Source organism: Sphaeramia orbicularis, chromosome 5, assembly GCF_902148855.1.
Source record: "Sphaeramia orbicularis chromosome 5, fSphaOr1.1, whole genome shotgun sequence".
NCBI lineage: Eukaryota > Metazoa > Chordata > Actinopteri > Kurtiformes > Apogonidae > Sphaeramia > Sphaeramia orbicularis.
The window spans coordinates 26,581,480-26,596,183 of NC_043961.1; the positions used below are offsets into that span (position 1 = coordinate 26,581,480).

Consider the following 14,704-nt stretch of genomic DNA (forward strand, 5'->3'; position numbering starts at 1 on the left):
TCAGATAAGGGTCAGAGAGGCATCACACATGTTTAACCATTTAGATCAACCACATATTTGTATTTTGGTGTCAGCTTAAAAAGCTGCTGTAGAAAATCAGAAAAAAAGAGAAAGAACTAAAAGGCTCAGAAGTGAAAATATTACTGCTGAGTCTAAGTCTTTCATTAAAGTATTGAACTCCTGTGCCATATCTGTGAATTTCAATTACAGTTCCACGTGAGCTGTTCTGAATGTTTTTTAAACTTTACAAAGTTATACAATGCAGATATGATATGGTAGTATTTACTTTATTCTTTTAGCACTTAACTGCCACAATGTAATTTCTCTGAATGTCAGATTCTAGCAAAAGTAAATAAAGCTATTCTACATTCCAATTCAGGTTTGATTAAAGTGTAATCCCCAAGATCCTCTTTAAAATTGTTATGTCATTGCTGACATCTCATCAGTTACATGATGTCAAAATGATTGGGAATTTTTCACTTCCCACGTGAACTGTAGCTAAAGCTTTTCTTTTCTACCATTTGACTGTAATTTATTTTCATCTGCTGCTCTGCCATGTAGATGACTGCTGAGACTGCACCTACTTTTGATCTGTTTATTCCAAACAAACCTTTCTTCCTGCTGGAAGACAATTTGTTTGCATCAAAGGGTTTACACAACCATAGCCAAATACTTCATTGTAAAACACGTTACTGGATTCAGTATGATACTGAAAATGAAAGCTGATGTTAATTTTACCACTGACGCTGATCCTACTCTTAACATCTCTATTTCTGCATTCTGTGATCAGCCAGATGTCTGTTTATCATGTGGCACTTACATGAAAGGAGCAACCTCACATTGCTTGCTGTTGTAGTAGACCGATGCTCCCACTTTATTGATATGAGACAGAAATCACACTTCTCTATGCTCTTTGCATATCAAATTGTACAAAACAAGCAAAAGTGATAACAGGTGTGATATTAATCACAAACACCAACGGCTAAGCACTTGTGTGGGCAATCAAAGTGTGTGTGTGGTTATAAAAGTGTGTGTGTGTGGTAATCAAAGTGTGTGTTTTCCTCTTGTGTTTTTCAGTGGGGATCCTGCACTCCAGCTAACCCTACTCTCTGCTTACTGTGGAATTCAACTCTGAAAACAGCTCACTACCCAATCACTACAAAGGCTTCATTCACACACACACCAACAATCACACACATTTTCACAGAAAAAGAGAGACACACACAGACAGGGAGAGAAAAGTATGTGTGTACATATATCACACTGAGTAGTTGACGTGGCAGGTTGGTGAAGGCAGAGGTGCAGCAGCCAGAGGCTTAATAATATACAGATTTTAGCAACGTAACACTTAGTGTGTGCATCTGTGTGCGATCGTACATTTGTGAGTGCTCTGACCTGCACAGGGCTCTGTTTGACCTCGTTGCTGCCAGGGGAGTTGAGTCCAGAGGCCTGCTGGAGGAGGAACTGTCTGGCAGCCTGGAGGGCCTATGAGAGGAAATTAGAGATGATCAGACGTTATGATGCATACAGTTATTTTTAGTATTAAAAGACAGAGACATGGACTTCAAATATTCAGAAATACCTCAAAAGACACAAAATAAAGATCAGTCAATCGTATGCTGGAAAGTCTCAGTACCTGCTAACTTTGCCAAGTTGTGAAGTCTGATTTCCTCAACCTGACGCATGTTTATTTAACTTTCAGTTAACCAGGAGGCACAAAAGCTTCATGGAATGCAGACCTGACTAAAGAGTTCCTATACATTTAATATTCAACAAAATGAAATATATATGAGAGATAAAAATGTCTGTACAGTGCAGTTTCCTCCAGGTCTACCAAAGCCCTGGATATATTACAAGGTAGCCAAAACACTCAGTATCCCCTTGTAGATGTAAAAAAAAAGGCACTGTTTTCTGTAAACTGTTAGTGATGTCCAACCCAACAAATTGTAAGAAATAAAGTATGAGTAAGAGATGTTTGTAGTGAAACATAGGTGCGTGGAACAACACATTTAAGGATCTAAACAAATTGAATATGATGATCAATGTTGAACATTTTAATATATTAAATAAAAGCCTCCTATCTTCTGATATATTACAGAACTTGAAAAGGGGTGTCTTTTATCATAAGATGTGAAAATGTCAAAATCATGAAGTTACTGTGATCAAACTTTTGAGAAGGAACTTCGCTTTCCAATATCCTGAAAACATTTTAATGAATAAAATATCTGAAGCTCCTGCTCCACCTGAACTGAATGGTGTGTAGTAAGACAGTAAATGACAGTTTCATTAGCACAATGATGGATTTTTGCTGAATGTTCTTACAGTAGGCATTAACATGGAACCCTGAGGAATGCCTTTAAATACCAAGATTTAAGAAAAGGAAAAGTTCATTACCAATGTGTGATCCACTGAGTCAAACATCTAAGACACAAATCTCTGTAAAAGACACCAATCAGTTTTTCTGTCACAACTACAGCTGCATTGATCTGATCAGTTTTAAAACCACATTAAACAGTCACATAACCAAGACTGAGAGTTTGGAAATCGGAAGGTCATAGTCCAACTTTAAAATAGGTCTCATATCTAACAAATCCAGATTTCCATCAGTTATAACAGGGAAAGAAGATGTCTTTACATTTGAGCTGTCAAATACAACCAGCATGAATAAAATGTTTGCAAAACTGACTGACTATAAACTTTATTACATCCAAACTACAAACTGATTTTGCAATCATTAAGGTCAACTTGATCGGCCGGCCATTTTTTTCAATATTGGCTATCGGCTTTAATTTTTTTTTTGAAAGCCGATACTTGATCAGTAGTAAAAATGTTGTGAGATATTTAATCAGGCACCTGTGTGGGCAGCACTTGAAGTTCAATAAATGTATTATGAGTACTATGTGTATGTGTATTAATAATTTCATTCATATTGATGCATAAAAATCTTAATTATCTGAGTGTTTCAATTGTATTTTGTGGTTAATGTGCTTTAAAAAAAAAAAAAAAATTGGCCTTAAAAATTTGGCTGTAGATATCGGCCATCAGCTGACCAAACTTTTAAAAATGGGCATCAGCCTTAGAAAAACCCATATCGGTCAACCTCTAGTACACATATGTTTATGGATTTATCACTGTTCGTTTGAAAAGTCCCTTAACTTAATTTTTGTCTTTCGTTTACTTCTCTGTACTCTTTTCCACACCCTCTCTCCCTCCTCTTCTGCCTCCCTCTTTGTGTGGAAGATGCATAGTGGGTTTTCCACATCCTCTGAGGCAGAAGTGTGTCAGCATATCTTCATGTGTGTCAGTTGCACAGTGTTTGTGTGTGTCAGAGTGATGTAAGGAATCATTTACCCTGATGTGTCCTGAAGAGATGTGACTAACCACCACCCACCTCTTTCCTCCTCCTTTTCTCATTTCTCCCCTTTTCTGCCCTCCAGTGCTGTCCATTCAAACCAGTGACACCATCGCTCTCCAGCCCTCTCTCTCTCTCTCTCTGCCTTCCCCTCCACCTCCATTCTTCCACTGCCCTTGAGTGTTGCCGATTCATCCTGCCGACTCCGCTATCTCAGCCAGCCCTCCCACTGTCTGTCTGTCCTCATATCTTTTTTTTTTTTTCTTTGCAACCTTCCATTTCTCAAGCTCCGCACCCCACTCGGTAATAAAGACACGGTAAATATCTTTCTTTGAGTCATCACATTTCTATCTTTTCTTTGTTGTGTTGTTTGTTAGAGCGTTCACACTCAAGCACTCTATCATCAGGACAAATCAGCCCCCGAGGCACCGGCATTTTTGCTGGAATGTCTGAACTGCTCCGAAAACAGAAAAAATACTCATCTCACAACACAAAAGCTGCCTTGCACTTACTGTAAGTGTACACTCATACACACAAACACAAGCATAACCTCATGACAGAGGGTTAGAGAGGGGAGACAGCAGGATGCACATTTGCTTCCTCTGACTCAAAGGGGAAAGGTTCTTTGGTAAATATTGATTTATGAAAGTCAAGTGTGTGTGTATGTGTGTGTGGACACCACAAATTAACGGCCAAAAGGAGTCAGTTCCATGGAAGTTCTTACTCAACAGCAAATAAAATCAATTCTAAAGCTTTATGCCACGAGTGCACAATACTATAACACTATGAGGCTGTGAAGCACCACACAGCTACTGTATATCAGTACATATTTAATGAATTGTCAGATTAGAAGTTTGTGAACATTGAGTAATGTTTAATTACAAAAACAGTGAGGGAGATTAGAGTGAGACAGACAGAAAGAGAAGTTCTCTGTGCAGTCAGAGTGATGAAAACCATCTGTATCAAGCACACTTGCTACTTTTGCTGAGACCGCAATTAAAACACACACACACACAGACGTGGCTGTGGACATGCCTGCACACATGCACATACGCACACACAAATGCATTTTAGCATTTTAACAAAAATCCTGGGAACCCCCTCCCATTTACTGGTTTGACCTCTGCATTAAAGCAGGCACAGACACACACACACACACACACACACACACATACACACACACAAACACAACCGCCCAGTTTGTTGGCATGTGGTGTGAATTACTCCTTGAACACCCTGTCTGCCCAGGAGTGAGTGTGTGTGTTTGTCTGCGTGTGAGTGAATACGTGTGTGTTGGCAGGAGTTGGGAAGGCATGTCTGGCAACAATAAGGGACAATTCCACCCAAATTACCACCCTGATTACCACTATATTAAAGAGCCATTTATGGCTTTCATAAACGCTACAACCAAGCAGAGGTGATGCCTGTCTCCTCTCCTTTGCCTGTATTCGTGGATGTGTTTGCATGAGTATGTGTGTGACAAGAACCTCTTGCAAAACATAGGATTCTCAAGATATTTAAACAGAGTCTGTATTGTGGGGTTGAAGTGTTTATTTTAATGCACCACAGCAAAAAGGAAAAGCTGTGCTACTTTAGAGATTTCTTTTTGGTTGGCATTAAAAATGATTACTCAGTGCAGCTTAAGAGCTGGGCAACATTAATAAGAGTATTTTTATGATATCGGTGTAATGTTCAGACAGTGAATCATGTTACCCTAATAAGTGCCTTAAAAACTCTTTACTCTTATGAAAATTTAAAACCTGAATAAGTAATTCTGTAAGTTTTGAAATCTACTTTTCTTGGAATGATTCATTTGCACTGCAGACTTCAGCCCCTAACCCTTCAACAAAGAAGTTAACACTGCTGTTTTAAATCAGTGTCTACTATAAGGAACCAGTACTTTCATTTTACTTAACAATACCAAACTCACACATCATATTATTCATACGAGTCATGGGCGACAATTTCAATACAGACTCTTGGTAAAAACTTGAATGACAGGTAATTTTAAGGTGCTCTAATGCAGACAATACTGGACTCAGAAGAAGAAATGTCTTTATATGGTCCACCATTATTCTTTCTCATATTAAAGTGTCTGCTGTGAGCCTTAAAGTTATATTTTTGATGAAACTGTCAAAGTTGGGGCTCTATTATTTAGCTCATACTATGAACCTATACACTGTCAGCAAGTGAATGGAGTAATTGCTGACTTTAAAATACTCGTAAATGGTTTTTCACTGCATATACAGTGTGACAAATTACCAGGTTTGAGTAGAAAAACACAAAAGCGATCAGCCAACCAGATTGAAGTTCTCTCGTACTGTATCTACTTAGTCAAGAAGCAACCCTCGTCTTTGACCCTCCTCTTTCATTTCTTCTCTTCATACTCACTCCTCTCCTTTTTCTCTCAGTGACCTGGGTGAGCTGTACCATTGTAAAGCATGCCCCCCTTTCCAACCACACACACCACCTCCTCCTGGACTCTTCCAACCCCAGCTCCCTGCTCCCCCTGTGGCATTCTTGGGGGCGCACTGCACCTTTAAAGAAAATATAAGGGAGGCCTAAGAGGGAGGCCCAACAACAGAGTCTTTGTGCTGCCGCAGAGCACACACACACACAAACACGCATACTCATATACACACATCAGTGGTGTCAGACAGGTTTTATTAGAGTGAGAGAGGGAGGGAGGAGGAGGAGGAAAGGGAAGGAGGGGTGAGGAGGTCACTGCTCAGCTTGGAGGCCTGAGAGCACAGTGTGAGCATGAGTGTGTGTGTATTTCAGTTCAGTGTGTGAGTTCTTCTGACTTGTCATCGCTCCCCTCTGTAAATCATCGCCTCTGACACAGCTTTTAATAACAGTGCATTTTTTTAATCCAGCAGGGTCACACACATGCACACACACAAACATGCATACAATACAGGCTAGTCTAAAGGATGGATGTTGAGCAGTTTGAAAATGCAATGAAAAAAATGAGGAAATTTCATTGCACTATTTGTGTATAATAACCATTCTGTATGTGTGTGTGTTAGTACCTGTGTTTCTAAAACTGTCAAGCAAGTTAGAAGCAAACTTTTGATTATGGTACAAAAAAAAATGTATAGGAAAGTAGAGCATTTCACCGCCTTTTTCCATCTAAAATAGTTGTGATGTCTTTTCAGGGATGACACCAAGGAATATTTCAGTTTCCTCAACAATTTCCATGTACCTGTTGGTACTACCAGTATTGTTGTGGTGCCAGGTTAAAACAGCTGATCAGTCATGTGAGCTAAATCTTCATTACATTAGATCCTAATCACAAAAGTGTTTCCATCTCCCATTAAGAACATTAACTTTCATTACCTTCAAAGGCAAACTACCTCAGGGAAGCAGAAAAAGTTTTTCAATGATGTTTTCATATTTCTAATGGTAATGATACTTCAAAATGTGCGTCATTTTTTTTAATATGTCAAAATGAATTCTGCTCTACCTACCATAGTGAGAATGAAGAACAACCAACATGTAGTAAGGCCAGCCCTCTTGTGTGTGTGTGTGTGTGTGTGTGTGTGTGTGTGTGTGTGTCTGTTCCTGGCTCAGGTTGCTAAAGCAAACAGGTCTGTGTGTGTGATGAATCTGGCCTCTAATCCGCCCAGTGTGTTTGGGTGAGACAGGGAGAGAGAACGCAGGAATAAGCAAAGAAATCTAAACAGAGAGATGTAGAGAAGGAGGGAGAGGAGGGGGGCCGACAGGGAAAGAGAGAGAGAGAGAGAGAGAGAGAGAGAGAGAGAGAGAGAGAGAGAGAGACAGGTGGGTACCATATGTTGGAGTAATCCGTCAGCACTGACTGAGGTCCATTGTTGACGGCCGAAACGAAACAACCCGTCCCCCTTCAACCCCTCTCCTCCTCATCTCCCCCCGTAGATAAACAGCCCCCAGGGCAGACAGTGGGCTGTCCTTCGGGGAGAAGGGGGAGGAGGAGGAGGAGGAGGAGAAGGGGAGTGAGGAAGGGCAAGAGGGAGGCAGGTGGTATCGGATTTCTTCTCTCTTAGACCAAGAAAAGGAGTGCACAAAAAAGAAACGGGAGCACAAGTGAGGGTGAGAGCGAGGCCTATTGTTTCATCTGTTCATGACGGAGTTAAACCAGGCTAGACTAATCCACTGATTCAGATGTTTCGGTAGCGTCGTACGCAACAAATCTTTCCAGTGCCAAACAAGTATCCACTGTCTGCTTTACTAGCTCAGCAGAGGGAAAAGGGACCTGTGATGCATCACTCTTCCACACATCTATCCCTTTTCTTTCCCAAGAGAGAGCGATAGATGGAGGGGTAGATAGATACAGGGTGAAGATGTAGAAAAGAGCTCGTCACACCCAGCTGCCTTTCTACAGGCCTGCACGCTTTCTGATTTTGGATCAGTGGAGGCTGGGTTCAGAGAACAGTGGTGGATCTCCTTTTTTTTTAACACTTAGTTCCCTCTCACTCTTTATATGCTTTCTGGAGTGTTGTCATCGAAGCTGAAAGCCAAGCTAAAGCTGTGCCAACGCTGCCTTCCTCCTGGGTCACCCCAGTGATCCCTTGTATCTGTGTGCACTGCATCTTCACACTTTAACACCAAAAACACCTCCAAACTCCAGTAAACCCCACTCCTACTTTAATCTAGTGTCTCCTTGCGGATTGGTATTCGCTACTCTTGACTAGTATTTCTAGCCATAAATCTCTTTTTTCTCTATTGTGCTTTTTTCTTTCTCTGGACGCTCGTAGAAAATAGAATGATGAACAGAGAGAAGATGAAACAAGACTGAACAGATGTTAACACAAAACATGTAATATTTTAAAAGAATGATGTAGTACCGGCTCACCTGTATTCAGATATGCCTTAGATTTTCATCCACACATTGTATACAAAGTCAGATTACCGAGGGGGTGACAGTTTGTGGGATTGCTATATGACTTTGGGGCATATATGAGTGAAGGCTTGGTTACAGCCGTGGTGGAATCTCACGAATCAGATACATCACTGTCAGTCGCCACAAAAACCAGATTGCTTTCCCAGATCGCTCCTACTTTCTTTCTCTCCGTCTATATCACCCGATCTGTCTCTTGCTCTCACCCCGCCTCCCCATATAATATATAACTTACAAAAGTTTTGTTGGCATTCCTCCAAGTATTCTGTCTCTTTTGTGCCTTGCCCCCTCCTCTTTCGTCTCTCCAAATATGTTACCCATACCCTTATTCACCACATTAAATTTGGAGAGCAGATATGGGTTAGATGAAGGCCTAAAATAGATTGTCCAGGGATACCACTGGAAACTGTGCCTTGTGAATGCAGCTGTTGATCTCTTGAGGGGATCTTTGCCAGCCCACTGTGACAATGTCTGTATGTCTACGTCTGGTTGTTTAATGTAAAGGCAAATTTAAGGATTAGCCTTGAATTTTTTGCATCTGGCATTTTAAAAAGCTACTGTAAGTACTGCAACTCACAAGAAAATCATTCTTTATCAATGTATGTTTCCAACCATGGCCCAAATGTGGATTTTAGTATTCCAACTGATTTCAATGATGCTCATGTTTCCACCAAATGTAACATTACAAGAAAAGAGGGAGATTTTCTGATCATGTTGTCGTCACTGCAGGGAAAATATATATCAAACGAATATGTTAACAACACTTATAATACTGTTGTGATGAGTTAAACACCATTACAAATCAGGTTAATCATTCCCCTCTTTGCTAACAGTGATAAAAATATAAAAATTGATTTGTTTGATGTCACCACACATTCTAGCTCTTTAAGAATTCTGGAACAGTGGTGGGTAAACATACGTAAGGGTAGCTATATATGTTTCTAGGGGGTAAACATATAGGGATAAGGGGCAGTCTGAACCAAAGCCAGCTAAAGCCTCCCAATTTTACGGTGGGTTACAAATAAATTCTGTTCTGCCAAGACTTCACCCCTCTCCTTTAACTCTTCCTCACGTAGGCCGTCTCTTTTTCTGGTATTAATCAGCTCTTTCCGGACGGCCTCACCAGCTTTCCTGCCATTTGTTTTCGCTCATAGCAACATGGACTTCAAACCCGTTGTCCACCAATATAAAACTGAGCTTGAATGGCACTGAACGGCTCAATCATTTTAGGCCGCTGCCGAGCTGGAACTATCTGGGACACCTTCAGAAACACCAGCCAGCCGCAATCCCGTTCAGCTATTTAATGTAATGTTTCCGCAATATAAAGGCACCGTTCGAGAGCTGAGGTTTTAAAATGGCTGAAGCAAGCTTCTCTGGGCCCAGACTGACCATTAAAGAGAGGAAAGACCGCGTTCACGAGCCAACGTAATAAAAACTCACAAACTCCAAAAGAACTTCAAAATATGCCGTAATGTTTGAAAACCCTGGCCGATTTTAGATTTTTTTTTTTCACATCCTATTTTTCACAAAAGGGACCTGTTCTAAACTCAGAGGACCCTGCCGTTTTCCAGATGGTTCTCTTCAGTTGAAAACTGTTTTGTGAAACGAGAAAACCTCTCCCCTTCAACTATATCCATACACTCATCTAATGTTTCTATTGATTCACAGGGGTATAAGCATGGTCATAAAAAGAAGCTGACTGAATACCCAGGACTGCTTTATATCATAACACAATACATCATCACATACACACATACAGACACACGCACAGACAAAATCTACAGCTTCCTAAGGAGATGTTGTCAGCTTTTTTCTGTTAAGTGAAGGGAAAAGGGCAACAAAAAAGAGACAATTAAAGATAATGATGAGGTGAACAGGGACAAAAAGAGAGGGGAACTCCTTTCCTGAGAATATAAAAGCTGCTCCCTCTGTACTGTAGGCCTCATCTCAGTCCAGGCGGCTAATTGATGGCAAATAGCTCTACAGCAGTTTCCTCACACACACACATGCACACACGCACACACACATAAATACACGTCATACATTATATACACATATGCAGTTTCCCTGTGGTTTTCAACACAGCTCGTTTGGCAAGAGAGGAAGGTCTCACTCCAGACAGACCCAGCCCACAGAGGAAAACACACATACACAAAGACACACACAGTGTACCTTGTAATATTTAGCCCTCATCTTGTATAAGCTAGGACAGTTAAGTAGTTTGGTCATGCTCCTGGGGAGACAAGGCCTCTTAGGTGTTAGGTCTTAGTTGGGTGACCTCCAGAATTTAAGCTGCGTCTCCTGCCCAACAAGAGCAGCTCCTATGAGGGGAGACTGTGCGAGGCCAGCCCATGATGAGGATAGCACTAGCCTGGCAACCAGGCCTCACATATGGAAACCGTTTAACTGTTATTATTAATAACCAAAAAGAAAAAAAAAAAAAATCAAACTAATAACACATGCAAGGCACTGCCAAGACTTAGCTCAGGAGACAGAGGGAAAACACATACATACACAAACACAGACTGTCTGCCATGTGTACAAGCATACAGAGACGCATACACAAGTTAAGACAAATGCACACACAGACGCCTGTTGGTCAAACAAAAAATTTTTAGAAAAACATGTTCCTCGTCAGTGGCCTGTAAAAGTATTAGCCTGCCCGCTTCGATGGAAATAAAACTCTTTCATGTTTTTAGTTCAGAGGGTTTTTACACCTGGTTGTGGCTGTGGAGATGGAGAAGGACACACCCTCACACCCACCCTTACCACACACACTCACTGACACACACATACACACAAACACCGGAAGTGGGCAGGCACAACAAAGGCTGCCTGCTGTACAAGAAATTGAACTTCTACACAAGCACAAAATCTTTAACTTCCCAAAATGAGAAGCAGGGGTGGGGTGCATTCACAAAAGGGGAAATGGGGAAGCGTGTGTGTGTGTGCGTACATTGGGCTGTGAGACTAAGCGAGAGGGTCAATCCAGCCAGATGTGAGGGGGCACAAATTTCAAGATGAAAAACCATAAAGCTCAGCATAATTTTAGTTTTGAAATGTGAGAAGTTTGTAAATAAGACGCACAATTAGGTTCATAATTTATGTTCTGAGTTACCGTAAACTTAACTGATGTGACAAAAAAAATCATTTTCTTATTGGGTGAAAAAAGACAGCCATACACTGTCCAAGACACGCAGAAGCAAACGAGAATGAGAGAAGAGCTACATTCCTCTCCTCCTCCCTGTTGACTCTAATCTCTCCTTTAAAATGGCTCACACAAAGAACCAGCACAGACTAGCTAATTAGCAACACTTTAGGCCTCTGCAACTATTGTGTGTGTGGTGTGTATGCGTGCGTGTTCATTGTGTGCATCCAGGGCTCTTGACTGTTTCCAGGGTAACTACTTGCCTAGCAGCCTTGTAAGTGTTGCACATTTCTTCTTTACTCCTCACTTACTCTCTCAATTCCCCCTCAGTGTCCATCTCTGGCTCTGATTTAGATGTGGGCACAGGGGGGTGACGACATTAAGAAATGAGAGAAGACCAAGCGATGGTTTTTGTCTCTTGTATATACTATAGGTAGAGGTTGTAAACGAAAGCTTTTGTTAATGAACTCTGAGACTGTCAATTAAAACCAATCTAGGCTGAATGCTTAATTAATAGTGAAAGCAGCAAACCGTGACCAGTGTCAGGAGGTACCCATGCACACACCCGGTTATCCCACTGTCACTGAAACAGTATGACGCCTAAGCTTTGCTCAGTGACCCCTAACCTCTTACAAAAGCGTTGGTCAGCGTTACGATATCCTTTGAAGACTAAGAGTCAACAATCAACTTTTTTACTCTCAGAAAAACAGGAACTTCTTCATGTGTCGGACCCTGTGCATGTGAGTGTGTACAGACATGTGTGTGTTATTTACCTGACAGCACGGCTTGGCCTACCAAGTGTAAGTGCTTCCAAACACTCCCATGGCAACCGAACCCAACCTAACCCCTTCAGGTGCCCGGAGATGTGTGTATATCTTAGTCTCCACAACAGAGACAGGACATACAAACACACTCTCACACACTTACACACACTTATCCTTCTCCTTCCATTGGTATCTGTCTATTCTTGTCCCTGAGCCTCTTGGATGGTGGGGTCAACCAACTGTGACTATGTCCATGCTGGCTGATCTGGGCTGGTGGACCATGTCTACTGTCTGTCTGCTCTTTATCCACAAGAGTTGCAGCCTTGTAGCGTGCTTATGTGAAGCATAATAATACAACAGGGCTAGTTTACAGGCATAAAATCTGATATATATGTTTCAGAAATTTGTCAAACCATGGTTGTGCCTCTGTAAGAAACAGAAAAAGCGAGGTTTTGAAAGGACATCAATAGTGAGAACAACTTTCTGCTCTCCAACTTGCAGTCAGTTGCTTCTCCAACACTCTGGTCTAGCTGGAAAAAGCAATAAAAACAATTTATGAGTGCTCATAAATACAACATCTCAGCATCTCAGAATTAGGCCTCAATGCGAGAAAAAAAGCACTGGATGCGGAATATAAAGAAGGGGGACATGTGAAATGCATTAGTGACCTATGTGCAGGTGTGTTTATGGCAATGTGTGTGTTTACATTTCAGAGCTGCAAAAAATAAGAAAGTGATTGCAAAGAAATGACTGCATACACAAAACCTCCTGCCGCCCTCAAGTGAATAAACAGTGCACAAATTGAATGAATGTCCTAAATATAAATATCCAGGCTGACAGTTGCGTCTATTCTGTCTTCACAAATCAATACAAGCAGATTCTTATATAGAGGAATCGACAGGGTAAAAAAAAAAAGGAAAGTAAAAGTCAAAGTAGACAGATAAAGAGCGTCGCTGGTGCTTTTAAGACTCCTAGAGGAAGTTGGTGCTCTATAGGTTTCTTTGTATCACCGCGGTAACAGCAGTGGGTGTTCTATGATGCTAGGCAACCCAACTTGCCCCTCCTCTGTCTCAGCATGACCTCTGCTGACCTGTGAACTATACTGACCTCAAACATAAAGAGGAAGGCCTGGCCCAGACCAAGGGAAAGCTTTTAGGAGGTGACAGCACTCAGAGAGAGGCCTGGGACTGATTTACAGGCCGACACACACGACAGACGGACACATGCACATATACACACACATACACTGGTTATGCATGCAGACAGATACGTGGAAAAAATAACTATATGGGATAAACACTGCAATGCAGATTCACAAAATGCAAATATAATGGAACTAAATGAAATTTCACTGCAATAACATATTAGAAAATGTGTCTTTTTTTTTTTTTTAAAGATAAACCTGCTCTTTTCTACCTACCCCTTCCTCTGCACTCTTGACCTGAAAGTGAACTCTTGCAGAAAGCATGGGGTCAAACAGGACATATCTGTCCTAGTAACCAACATTCACCTCCCATAATTTAGCAAGGCCTTGTAGCCGTGCTATACAATCGCACATGTCGCTAAACCTCCACACCTCCATCTAATTACTAAGTCTAGCCTATCTAACAGGAAGCCATACGTTATCTGACTCTTCCAGCATCTTTCATCATCTGTTAACGCACACACACCAGTCTCATACATCTGTCCACAAAGCTCTCTCAGCATCAGACCCAAATGCACACTCTTGCACATGTGCATACACACAAAACAGCTATCTTTCATCAGTGTTTGTGTATATCTGAGATCTGTATCGGTTTCCCCTGATCTCCAGTCATCACTGTGGCTCCTTAATTACACCCTTCATTAACTCACATCAGCTCTGTGCATGTGTGTAAGCAAGAGAGAGGGAGAGAAACAAAGGCAACTAGTATGCACATATTGTATGTGTGTGTGTGCAAGTGAGAAAGCAACATGAAAGCGTGGATGAAAAAAATAAGCTGTGACAAATGGAAGTGGGGATCGAAACTCCAAACCAATTTCTAAAACTGGCTTTTTCTCAACCAACGTTCCTTTTCAACCCTTAGGGAAGAAGGGCCACAGCAACAATCACACTTTTTATTTGAGTGTGTTAAGGGCAAGAGAGAAAGAAAGACAGAGAGTAAGAGGAAAAACCCTCTATAGCTGGTGACGACCGATGAGTGGCATTCCTGAGAGGAAATGGCACCTTTTTGTCACCATCCCTCTCTCTTTCCTCTCTCCCACTTTCTCCGCTCTCTTCCCGTCATCACCAGCCGTTACTACTGTTGCTGCTGGAACACCAGAAGCGATTAATTGATGGTGAGGGAAAAGAAGGAGACAGAAATGAGCGAGAAGAGAAGAGAGGGTGGGGGTGACGGTGTTCAAAGTGCGGACTCACATTTGAAAAAGGGGGATGAGAGACGTAAAGAGAAGGAAAGAATTGAAGACACCTGTTTCTCATCAGAGCACCTTCCCATTCAGCCCCACACACACACATACACACACAAACTTTGAGGTTTGTTAGGATTTATCCTGCTTACATTTCTCCTCTGCTATGCATC

General features: G+C 41.5%; 1 protein-coding gene across 1 annotated transcript in view; it reads right to left on the reverse strand.

Moving 5' to 3' along the window:
• Positions 1 to 14,704, reverse strand: part of foxp4 (forkhead box P4) — a 92,308-nt gene that overhangs the window by 41,384 nt on the left and 36,220 nt on the right. The window contains 1 exon segment of the mRNA XM_030134787.1: positions 1,396 to 1,485. Coding sequence (XP_029990647.1) covers positions 1,396 to 1,485 — 90 coding nt within the window.